This window comes from Dendroctonus ponderosae, unplaced genomic scaffold, assembly GCF_020466585.1.
Source record: "Dendroctonus ponderosae isolate FM_Combo_2020 unplaced genomic scaffold, Dpon_F_20191213v2 Dpon_F_20191213_7, whole genome shotgun sequence".
Taxonomy (NCBI): domain Eukaryota; kingdom Metazoa; phylum Arthropoda; class Insecta; order Coleoptera; family Curculionidae; genus Dendroctonus; species Dendroctonus ponderosae.
Genome location: NW_026018916.1, coordinates 1,420,370 through 1,431,695, shown reverse-complemented (window position 1 = coordinate 1,431,695; position 11,326 = coordinate 1,420,370). Strand labels below are relative to the sequence as shown.

The following is an 11,326-nucleotide window of genomic DNA, read 5'->3' as shown; positions in this document are numbered from 1 at the left end:
AGAACTTCCTAACTGGACCAACAGGCTACGTGAAGCTTTTTCACAGTGAAGACAATGCATTCAGATACTGCAAGAGGAAAAGCTGCACAAAAATACGAAAACACATTTGAAAGACTCCGGAAATTCGCTCTGTTCCTCTGCCGGTTTGAAAAACTTTATTTTTGAGCCCAGAATGTGCACGAAAAACTGACCAAGCAAGTTTTGAGAGAATCATCAATTATCACCAATCAATTGTTCTAGTTAAGTAATTATTCACATCCGTTAAAGTCGAAATGGTTGCGTAACATGTTCACCTATACCCAGCGGCAAAAATCTCGGGCGCGCCATTAAAAAATTGCGTGAACATTTTATGTACTGTTTTTCAAGAGCAAACCAAATAATTGCCATTAGAGATAAAGCATAATTGTCGACACTATTTATATGATGATTTGCAACATTAAATAACGCAACATTGTCCTTTGCAAACAGCCGTAGGTTCAGTTCAAACATTTGAGCGCTCTTTATAGTTTACGAGGAATTCAACCTCAAACAGAAATTTGCAATTGTTAATTGAATAGGCAAATTATCAATGTGGTTACAACATTTAGATGGGTTTTTTCAAGAATGAATACACTGGAAGAATTTGCCATCAATTAAAAAAACTATCAAGCTCTACAAATCTGCGGTCAAGTTTCTTAAGCCCTTCAAAAAAAGTCGTGCGCTACTGACCATTTTTTGTACAAATTCGGATTCTGTGTTTCATGTGAAAACTTCTTTGGCTTTTGCAATTTTGCCGCAGCTACAACCATTTTCGGGCAATTAGAAAAAGTCTCCAGGGGAAAAATTCATTGAGAAATTGAAATATAAACTTAATTCTTCGCTATTCTAAAGATGGTGAAAATTTCAACTTGCTCCTAGCTTTACTTTTAAATGGAGTCCTCCATTGAATTCCAATTTGAAGATGAAATAAAAATGATTTTTTTGAATAAATTTCAGGCAATCGGCCATGTGAGCGGCGGCCACATTAATCCTGCAGTAACAGTCAGTTTCTTCATCACTGGAGAGATCAATTTGGTGCGAACCATTCTCTTCATTCTAGTGCAATGCATTGGAGCTATTGCGGGGGCTGGAATATTAAAGGTAAGTCCAACTTCCCTATTTATAACAGTGGATTGGCTTGAAACCCGAATTAGTCAAATATTTCCTTTTAAAGCGGTGGCAATTGCATATCGGCAATAATTGCAATTTTATGGGACAATCGTTACCTAAAACGATCTAGTTTAGTCGCAGACAATCGCCAATGCAACCCGACTGAATTGTGAAACTGTTTTAAGAAACTTGCATTCAACTCGAGAAAACTCGCCAATTAGCAGATGGAAGCAGAGAAAATGGCTCGTTTCTCTTCTATTTGTAATTGCGGACAATTTTCTCATTTCGCTGAAAGGAAAAAAACGCGACCATTCTCAACACTGGCTGCTTCACTGCTTCTTGTAATCATTTCATTTACTTTCTATCGCGGTAAGTGGATGCACATCGTCCATCAAGTTTAAAGATAGTGATTGCAGGAAAAGGAAAATTAATACAATACCTAAACTACTTTCACTCTAATAGACGGACTTTATTTAATTTGAGGATAAAACGCCTTTTAACTAACTGTGATGAGCCGCAACCTCGATTGGCTGGGAGTGTTTCAAGCTAACGGTGGTTTGTTACCAAGTATAGGCTGATATAATAACGCAATTACCACAGATTCTACAAAAAGTCTTATCGATCATCACGACCGTTGGTTTGCGCCTGCAGACACTCATAATAGTCCATTAAAGTTCAAATTCACACATAAAAGGTTTTTTCCTTCTTTGGAAGCCTTCATAGTATTCTAATGTCCGTTCACTTAACCAGTTCCATCTAAGAGGCGGAAAGTGTCGTACTTAACATTTAGAAAACTTTAATGATTTCAATGCTAATTTCGTTCGATTGATGATGCTACGATTTATTTAGAGCAAGGTTAATGATCCGTTAGGTGAGGTTTAAGTACATGGATTTAGGTTGTGCAGTTATGGGCAATCACAGTTTTTGTTGATAGCTGGTTAAGTTAAAGGCTAATTAAAACGCCAAGTAAAAGTAAAATGCAGTTTTTCTGGACGGCAATTATTGTTGGCTTTAGAGGAATGAACAATTTTTCAGTTGGGGAAGTGTGGTGGTTTGTATTATTTTGAGCTGTGAAGGCATCAAGTTGGAACGTAGCGACGCGCAGGCTGTCTTCGATCTCTCTTGAACTGCTATGGGCGCAAGTGAGACGACCGGATGTCGGCTACGCTCTTGAATGGAAAATCGGTTTCACTTCATTCAATCGAATTAGAGTTTGAGGAATTTTCGCAGTCAATAACAACTAGTCTGTTCTAAAACGGTTAAAAATGTTATCCAAATAACGCCGAATACTGATTTTTGCGGACTTTTTCCTCTAAAAAATAACGTTTCTACATAAATAGGCCTTCGGCTTGAAAAATTCGTAACTTCTAATGCTGTGCAAAAGTCTAAATATACTTGGGATGCCATTTGAATCGCTTCGAATCTGATTTTTTGCGCACTTGATGAGTTTAGGCCTTAAACTGACCGATTCCACAGAAATGCAGCTTAAGTTTGAAAAAATTCGTAACTTATAGTATTGACCTACAAGCGCATGGAAACTTTGCCCGTAGATAGACAATAGTCGAGTTTAACGATGCTGAAAATTTTATTTAAATCGCATTAAATCTTGATTTTTTTGGACGTGGTAAGATTTGGCCTAATAATGAACGTTTCCACACAAATGCTCTTTTTATTTGAAAAATTCATAATTCCGAATCGTGAGCCACGGGCTACTTCAAACTTTTATCGTCAATTGAAAACAGTCGAGTCGAAGAAAAGCGCAGAAAAAAATTATTGAAATCAGGGCGAATACTGAATTTTGAGGACTTGGGAAGTTTTGGCCAAAAATGAACGGCCGCGCATAAGTGCAGCTTCTGCTTGAAAAATCGGCAACTTTAAATTTTGACCAACGCACAACTTGAAACTTTTGCAGTCAGTCGATAATAGTTTGCTCGCAACATGCGAAAAATTTCATTCAAATCACATCAAAGGCTGATTTTTGCCGACTCTGTAAGTTTGGGACTAAAAATGAACGTTTCCACCTAAGCGCCTGCCTCTGTTTAAGAATTCGTAAGTTTTATCTTGAATTAATGGCAACTAAACATTTGCTTAAAACTTAAACTTACAAATGAACGTCGATAGGAAATAGTCCATTCTAAAACCGTGAAAAATTTCAGTTAAATCGGACCTAATCCTGATTTTTGCGGCCCTGATGAGTTTTGACTTAAAAATGATCGGTTTTTGCACACAAATGCACCTGTTTTTGAGAAATTAATAACTTCCAATTGAGAGTAAATTGCAACTAGCAACATTCACAGTTTTTAAASGTTTCGAAAGKAATATTTTACCATCCAGTRTAAAAAACAAATTTAGCCGTGAAAAAATCAAGCAAAATCCCAGAACAATTGGAACCTTTGCCCTTCAACCTAACGGATGTTCAATTTTTTCACTTTCACAAGCGACTAGGAAATTTGTCGATTTCAGAAAGGCTAATCGCGTTTGTAGAAACTGTGGGATTTTAGAGCATCGAACAATTGAATTAACTGATTGTTTTGAGCCGAAAAAAGCGTCTTTTAAAAGCCAATTACCGCCTTCTCAGAATGTTGTTCGATGTTAATGAGACTGGGGCGAAACAATGGCCAACTAATGTTCGCATGTTCGAACAAATCAAATTGGCAAATCATTGAATTTAATTAAACCGCAATTAGTCAGAGCCAGCTGGAAAAATATGGGAAAACGGCCTCTATCAAGCACCGGCAAGCCCTTCAACGGCCGCACAGTTTTTTGCTGTGTGCTCACGTTTCATATAAGATTATCTATTATTAGCATGATTCGAAACGGTTATTTATCAATCAGCCAAAGGATTGTGCAATAAATAAATAATAATTGCTTATTTATGTTCGATGTCACGCAGCTCTAAATCCATCGTTTAATATGCGCTACTCCTATCAGGGGTGCGATTTTGCCATTTCCCATTCCTCTTATTAAGGCACACAATCAACAACCAGCAAACGTGCTAATTGTATTCCATTTTTAATTTTTTTGTGTTACATAATGCAAATCGCTCCGGGATGGTGGTCATTGTACCTAATAATGTGTCATTTACATAAGCGTATGGCTCAGTAAATATACGCAGCTTCCATTAACGGTTCCATTAATATACACCTGTTTCCTTTTAAACTGTCATTGCTGGCTTGAAGTGGAGATAAGGATTTGTTGGTGGCATTTACGCAAAATTATTCATATCGAATGCTTTCGTTTAGTTTAGTTTTTCTCCTATTATGCACATTTATGAATGCTTTCCTCTAGAATTCATTAATTTGTTAAAGTGATCGATGACTGAGGAAATCTACGTTTAGTACAACATGGAAATTTGTCACAAACGAGGTTTTATATGAAAAAGGCACTGTTTAACGCTCTATCTCCGGATGAAAGCTAGAGGTTTGTCGCTCAACTGGTTCTCTAACAATGAGCCAAAAACTGCGAGCGTTTTTGAAAACCCGCAGTCGGATTATTGCTCTTTGCGTGAAAACAACAACATTTGCAGACTACTGTTTTAAAATATGAAAAATGTTTTGCGTAAAATACGTAGACTTTCACGCTTTTACTATGCGCATTTCTATCGGCTGGACTCGTTGGTCATTCTTGCGTGACCATTGAACAGTCTTGGTCGTAACCTAGGACTTTGGTGACCTTAACTGATGCCAACGATTTTCCATGACTTTGCTTGAAACTGCTTTGATTAGGAAAAAACAATGATTTGGATGGGTTTGTTAAAGGAAAATGCAATGGCAAATGTTGCTCTGAAAACACCAACACCAGTTGCTTGAAAAATTCATAGCTTCAATTCTAGCGAAAACTGCATCATGAGACTTTTACAGTGTATAGAAGGGGGTTGAATCTGAACAGGGTGAAAATTTCATTGCAATCACACAACATTCTCAGTCTTGCGGGCTTGTTTTGCGTAAATGGCGGCCTGAAAATTACCGCTTTCACACGTTCAACTGCAACGTCTGATTTAAAAATTGTTCACTTTCAATCTAGAGCAGCTATTAACTTGAAACTTCGTCTAAACTCATCCAGTCTCGATTTTTGGAGCCTTGGAAAATGCTGGCAAAACCATAAATAATTTTTATTAATTTGCTTTTATCTGTTTTGTTTTAATCTGTGTTTCTCAGGCTTTGCTGCCCGCTTCCTTCATCAACGGCAACCTGGGCTTCACTGAAGTGGCCCCAGAAATCCAGCCAATCAATGGACTGTTCTTCGAGCTTGTTTTCACTTTTATTCTGGTGTTTGTTATCCATGGCGTTTGCGATGGAAGAAGGAACGACATCAAAGGCAGCATTCCGCTGGCCATTGGACTTACCGTTACTGCAGCCCATTTAAGTGGGGTAAGTTTCACTGTTTTTTTTTGTATTTGATTGTTTATGAATTAAGGCCTTATTTATCTGTGTGTCTTCTGGAAACTAGAAGCAGAGGGATCTTTCAGCATCAGCAAGAAGAAACTGAGCAATGCTTAGAGCGACACATCAATCGAAAACGAGTTCAGTCGTTGAGCACATTTTTTGTTGTATTTATTTACTGTCCCCTTTCTACGCGCTTGTTTTAGCATTTTTTCTTCTTTCTTGATCAGATTCACTTCACTGGGTCCAGCATCAATCCAGCCCGCACTTTCGGCCCTTCCGTGGTCATGAACTTCTGGAATGACCACTGGGTAAGCTATTGAAAAAATGGATTTTTGGCTAAAATTTGTGAAAAATCTTCGATTTTTCTGTGAATTTGTATAATAATTTATTTTTTAGGTCTATTGGGTGGGCCCAATTGCAGGCGGGGTGCTCGCAGGGTTGCTTTACAAGTACATCTTTAAGGTGCAGAAGGGCGACAACGATTCCTACGATTTTTAATGGAAACCCCAGCTAATATTCCTCTAGTTTATTTATATCATTGTCACCGTTTGCGAAGGCATTTTTATAAAATGTTTCATCTTCCCTGTTGATCACTAGTTAGTAAAGCACCCAATTCGTTGATTTTTCACTCGGTTTGCTCACTTGTAATGTGAGGGAAAGCGCCGATTTGACCAATTACTCATAATATTTATAGTTCAATATGTTCGCATACATTAAGCGTAGGCGTGTAAATAAAATCAGTATTAATAAATGTATATTTTACACGGTTGTTTGTGCGAAAACTGTCCCATCTTGTACAGTGACGTTTGTATGTCATTTAGGCTACTGTTTGGAGGTGACTAGGACGAACGCGGGCTGATTTTCTCGCGAAAATTTCGGAAATTTGCCGAGTTTTACGGCTTTTTCCCCCAATGGGGCAGTTTTTCTCAACCGGAAAGGCCTTGGCCACAGTTAGATGGTATTTTCCCGGCCGTTAGTGCAAATTTAGCGAAAAAAACGCTATTTTTCAGTTGCGCGATGTGTGCTGTCAGTGCGGTGACATTTTGGTGCCAATTTGGAGGTTGGAGAACTTTTGGAGTTTTAGCAGAAGTTAACCCCCTAATGGTAGGTGCACTTTTTCTAGTACTTTCAGTACTAAACGGGCATGAAATCAAAGCGTTCAAAATGTTCAAAACATTTTCAAAACTTTTCGGTCGAAATTGCTGCTGGTTTAAACACTCAAAATTGCTTTAGTGGTTATTAAATAACCGAGAAGGTAAAAATTTGCTAGTCTGTGGGTCTTCCATTAGCTTCAGAAAATAATCGAAAATAATTCTTGGCTCGTTTTAAGCGATTTTTCTGAATCCTGAATATGAATCTTTCAAAATGCTCCCAATTTTACACCGGTTTGACCGGAAGAAAGCGAAGAATACAACACGTTAATTGCTCTGATACAAATTGTTGTTTTGTTCTAATAAAACAACCGAAATAATGATGGATAAATTTGTTATTACAGAAACTACACCGTAAGAATTAGAATATTATTATTTATTCACAATTTCTTTAAAAAAATGCTTCAAAAGCGATATCATTATCATTAACACTAATGCAAAATTTCCTAAATAATTAAATACAACAAATGTTCATTAACTTAATGTTTGTTTAAATCACGAGGGATGCAACATTCTGCGCCTCACAGTAGAAATTTCAAGAAAACACTTTCCACCAACAGTACTGGGCTGACCATGCATTCCAATAGCTATTTAATCGAACTTACTTAACTAATAATTAATTATTCATTAACAATTGTAAACAAATCAATCGCACCAGATTTTTTCGGTGCCAAACTATTGAAAACGCATGGTCAACGTTTGCATTTAAGTTCCTAAATTGCCTAAATTTACTGTCTAGACTATGTAACGATAATAGATAATAATACTTCGGGGAGGGAAAAATGGTGGATTTTCTGAAATTTCCCAAACATCTCTAAGGCAGAATCTCTTAGGCATATTTGGACATTATTTTACATAGTAATGGATACAAAAACTGGACATTATTTAAATAACTCCTTAACGAAAAAAATGAAAGATTTTCGGGCGCTACATTCGTCCATCGCAAACCTTTATACATATCTTAAGCATAGCTTTAATAGAAATCAGGTATACCCGCATCATTTTGTTAAGTTGGCATTATTTTTTTTTCAATGAAAAAAAATCACCAACCGGATATTTATTGATAAATTTAACCAGAAAGTGGACTACTTATCTACATGGACAGGTCGGCAATTTTTTCTTTCGTTTCAGTTACAAACTAGTGGGTCGAAAAGGAAAGAGCGTGTAGTGAGTACATTGAGAGTGTTTGTCTATTTTAACAGTTATTTAGAAATGTTTTGTCAACGACAATACTTGATTTGTTATTTAATAACAACATGAGAACAACTTTCACACAGTTTTTTTTCGAAAGACAACAACATTTAACGGAGCAGGACTTTGTTAACAACAGAAAACGCTTTAGAGCTGCTGAATGCGTTGCGAAAGGAAATTATGTGGAAAAATGAGTCTGTTGGGTTCAATCAGTAGCAGATTTTCGAAATTTTCTAGTCTCCATGTTCCGGGAATTTGGAGCTGAAAATGTGCTCACTGTGTAGATGATGCTTTTCCTGCAAGTTTTTTTGGGCGAACGGGATTTTTCCCCAGAAACTCTACTAAAAAAAGCTGGGTAAAGAAATGATCTAAGTACACAGTGGGCATATTTTAAACTTCGAAAGCGAAGCGGATGGAAACTAGAGATGAATGAGAAAAATCGGTAGAAATTATGAAAATTACAGATTAAAAATTTAGCTTTTATCAATGCATGGTGAAAATTCTATTCAAAACAATGAACTGAACTGATTGAGAATCTCAAGTCCTAGAAGAAACAAAGTGGAAAAACGTGTTTTGTATTTGTTTTACACTTATTTTCATATCACAGAACAAATGTATATAGGTAACTTTAACAGTGGGATTGAAAAAGTCACTCTAGAGGCTGAACTGAAGTAGAGAAAGATTGACTCTAAGAGTGATTTTGTTCAAGTGTTGCCTCAAATTTTATACAGAGACAATGTAACGTAAAAAAGAATAATTTATTTTATTGGTTACAATATATTTTTCCATTTTATAGTGGTATAAAGCACTTAGGGAAGAATTATATGTAAGTATTTATATTCAGAGTCATAACTTGGTATTTTTTGGGGCCAGAAGGGACTCGTCTCGGTGTTTATTTATTTCGATTACTGCATAGTGGTAGAAGAAGAGCCCGTTCCGGCCAATTCAACGATTAAGTGTTTAAATTCGAAATACTATTATTAGGAGTTATGTACAGGAATATTCAGCTATAGGGCGGGGGTTTTTAGCAACAACCTAAGGGTAATTAAGAGTACTTGGCCCCAAATAATTATTTCATTTACACACAACTACGAACCTCAGAAACGCGGTTTTTCAAATCGAACTCTCCAATTTAAAGTAGAAAGTCTTTCAGTGATCATTCGCATCGATTGAGGCACTTTGATTGAATCAAAATGCCACAGTTGGCATGATAATTAAGTGTTGTTGAGTTTTTACAAGTGCAGGTCCTGAACGTGAACCCTAAAAAAATCAATAGTCCATTTGAACCGTAATAGAAAAGTGAAATATGAACAACATTGGCACGATTGGAAAAAACCCCTACCGCATCGGAAAAGATACAAGTCGGTTGCTAAATCTGGTTGCACCCTACAAGTCTAAGAATTCCTATTGATTTGCCGCAACAACCCAACCTATATCCGATTAATTATATGACAAAATAGTGCCATTTTTCTATGTAAGTAATAAGTTCAATAGATTGGCAGTAGTCAAAAATTTCAAACTGTCTTTGCAATGTTTCGCTCCGTTTTTGTTTAGAATAACCCAACCTTTCCTAATCGTTTGTTATTTTTATATGGTGGGGCAAAGGTGCTGTATTTATATCTATATCACAAAACATAGCTAGATCTAAGTGGGTAATTTAAACAGCGGTTCTACACGGATCTGTACGGCGCTCAAGCTCACGGGGTGCTCAAAAAACGGGTTGAAAGTAGGTACAGATGCGTCTAAAACGGTCTTCGGTGTAAATAAATATCTTCACAGTGCAACAGTTAACAAAAATGAATAATACACTTCAAGCGAAGTTGGCTGCAAGCAATAAAATGCTGCTCAGGGCAGGAGGTTGATGGAAGTTTACTAGAAAAACACCCAGAGAGTTTCCAGCTTGTTCGTCACGGGATCTTTTTTAAATCAAGGCAGCAAGATTGGTTTACAAGTGGAAGACAATGGAAAGATTGAATGGTTTGTTTGGACTTGTTAGAAGTTGTCATACAGACTGTTCAACCTCTGCCACTTGCCAAAAACCTTGCTGGTTCCGTGCAATTAGCTAATTATTCGAAGCCAACTTCACTAAGCAAACAGGCAAAACTTAACCAGTATATCTGAGCAACTTAATAGACGTACATACGATAGATTTTTAACAATATAACAGCAACATGAAACAACTAACAAATGATTACAATTATTGAAAACAGTCGGTTGCTCCATCTTGTAAGCTTAAACATTTAACGGAAATCAAGCACAACGACTTCAGCTGGATGCGAAATGCATTTGGCGAATCCTTCACTTCCATTCTGTCGATACGCGAAAAGAACATTTTGGAACTCCGAAATAAAAAAAACGTCTTTCAGTTTAGTCGCCTTTAAGGCGTTGGTTCAATTCCTTGGCCGAAAAACAGTGGTTTTTTAAATCGATTTCTAGAAGTTTGTTCACGATCCCATCCGCAGATCCCCGACTCGGTAAAGCAAGGAATTGTTGAACATAAAATTGGCTAAAACAACTTTCCTTAACGGGCTGATCTACAGCAAGCTCCTGCTGGCTGTAGCCGGCAACAACACGGCACCACTTGAGTAGCACACTTTCAACTGAATTTTTAAACAGTTCCACTTTGTTTTTTGCATTATTAACTATTCACGCACTCAATGTTAAAGAAAAACGGAACAAAGAAACACGATTGCGTACGAATATGTTTACTCTTAGAGAGTGTTCAGTTTCTGCTAGCACCAATCGTCGTCGTCTGAGTCCGAGTGACGAGACCTGAAACATATAACTACTAATTTTTGCGCCAAAGTGTGAAATATGGATAAATGTTTCCCGAAAAAGTAGCAGTCAATATTCGATTTTTTCTGCTAAAAACCACTAGGCATTGGTGACACTGTGTTGTGTCACACAACAGAGTGTTATGACTCATCGCGAGTCACTGCGCCGCACTTTGAATTTGGGACTTAAAATTTAATTTAAAAAAACTTGCTACAGAAAGTTAATCCTTCAGATTTCTACCGGCTTCGGTTTGGAAGTTGTATTTTTTTGATTGTACAGGGTGAATCAAGATTGGCGTCATTTCTCTGGAGGTGTTGTCTGGCGCTGTTATAGGAGTACAGAAAAAATAGTAAAATAAATAAATTGTAGTTTTTTACAAACTTCTTTTTGGGTATTTCGCCTCAAAAATTTTTGTCTTTAAAAAAGACAGCATTTCCTCACGTCTTTTATTACAGATTGATAAATAGTGCTCCCATTTCGCAATAAGAACGAATTATTTATCAAAAAGTAATCAAGTAATCTATTTATCAATCTGTAATAAAAGACGTGAGGAAATTCTGTCTTTTTTAAAGACAAAATAAATAGTGCTCCCATTTCGCAATAAGAACGAATTATTTATCAAAAAGTAATCAAGTAATCTATTTATCAATCTGTAATAAAAGACGTGAGGAAATTCTGTCTTTTTTAAAGACAAAA

The 11,326-nt window shown here is 36.7% G+C and overlaps 2 protein-coding genes and 1 long non-coding RNA gene across 9 annotated transcripts in view; 2 read left to right on the top strand and 1 right to left on the bottom strand.

Moving 5' to 3' along the window:
• The window catches only part of LOC109540230 (aquaporin AQPAe.a), an 18,875-nt gene extending 12,600 nt beyond the window's left edge, over positions 1 to 6,275 (top strand). Inside the window, exons 3-6 of the mRNA XM_019908515.2 lie at positions 976 to 1,119; positions 5,286 to 5,498; positions 5,741 to 5,821; positions 5,910 to 6,275. Of these exons, the coding sequence (XP_019764074.1) occupies positions 976 to 1,119; positions 5,286 to 5,498; positions 5,741 to 5,821; positions 5,910 to 6,011 (540 nt within the window). The 3' untranslated portion in view covers positions 6,012 to 6,275. The remainder of the gene's footprint in view (positions 1 to 975; positions 1,120 to 5,285; positions 5,499 to 5,740; positions 5,822 to 5,909) is intronic.
• Positions 6,276 to 6,351: 76 nt separating this feature from the next.
• The window catches only part of LOC125505096, a 20,833-nt gene continuing 15,858 nt past the window's right edge, over positions 6,352 to 11,326 (top strand). Inside the window, exon 1 of the long non-coding RNA XR_007281914.1 lies at positions 6,352 to 6,617. This is a non-coding gene — a long non-coding RNA (uncharacterized LOC125505096). The remainder of the gene's footprint in view (positions 6,618 to 11,326) is intronic.
• Positions 7,025 to 11,326, bottom strand: part of LOC109540220 (voltage-dependent calcium channel type A subunit alpha-1) — a 60,977-nt gene continuing 56,675 nt past the window's right edge. For all 7 annotated transcript variants that reach the window (XM_048668139.1, XM_048668140.1, XM_048668137.1 and 4 more), the window contains one exon: positions 7,025 to 10,627. In XM_048668139.1, coding sequence (XP_048524096.1) covers positions 10,588 to 10,627 — 40 coding nt within the window. In that variant the 3' untranslated portion in view covers positions 7,025 to 10,587. The remainder of the gene's footprint in view (positions 10,628 to 11,326) is intronic.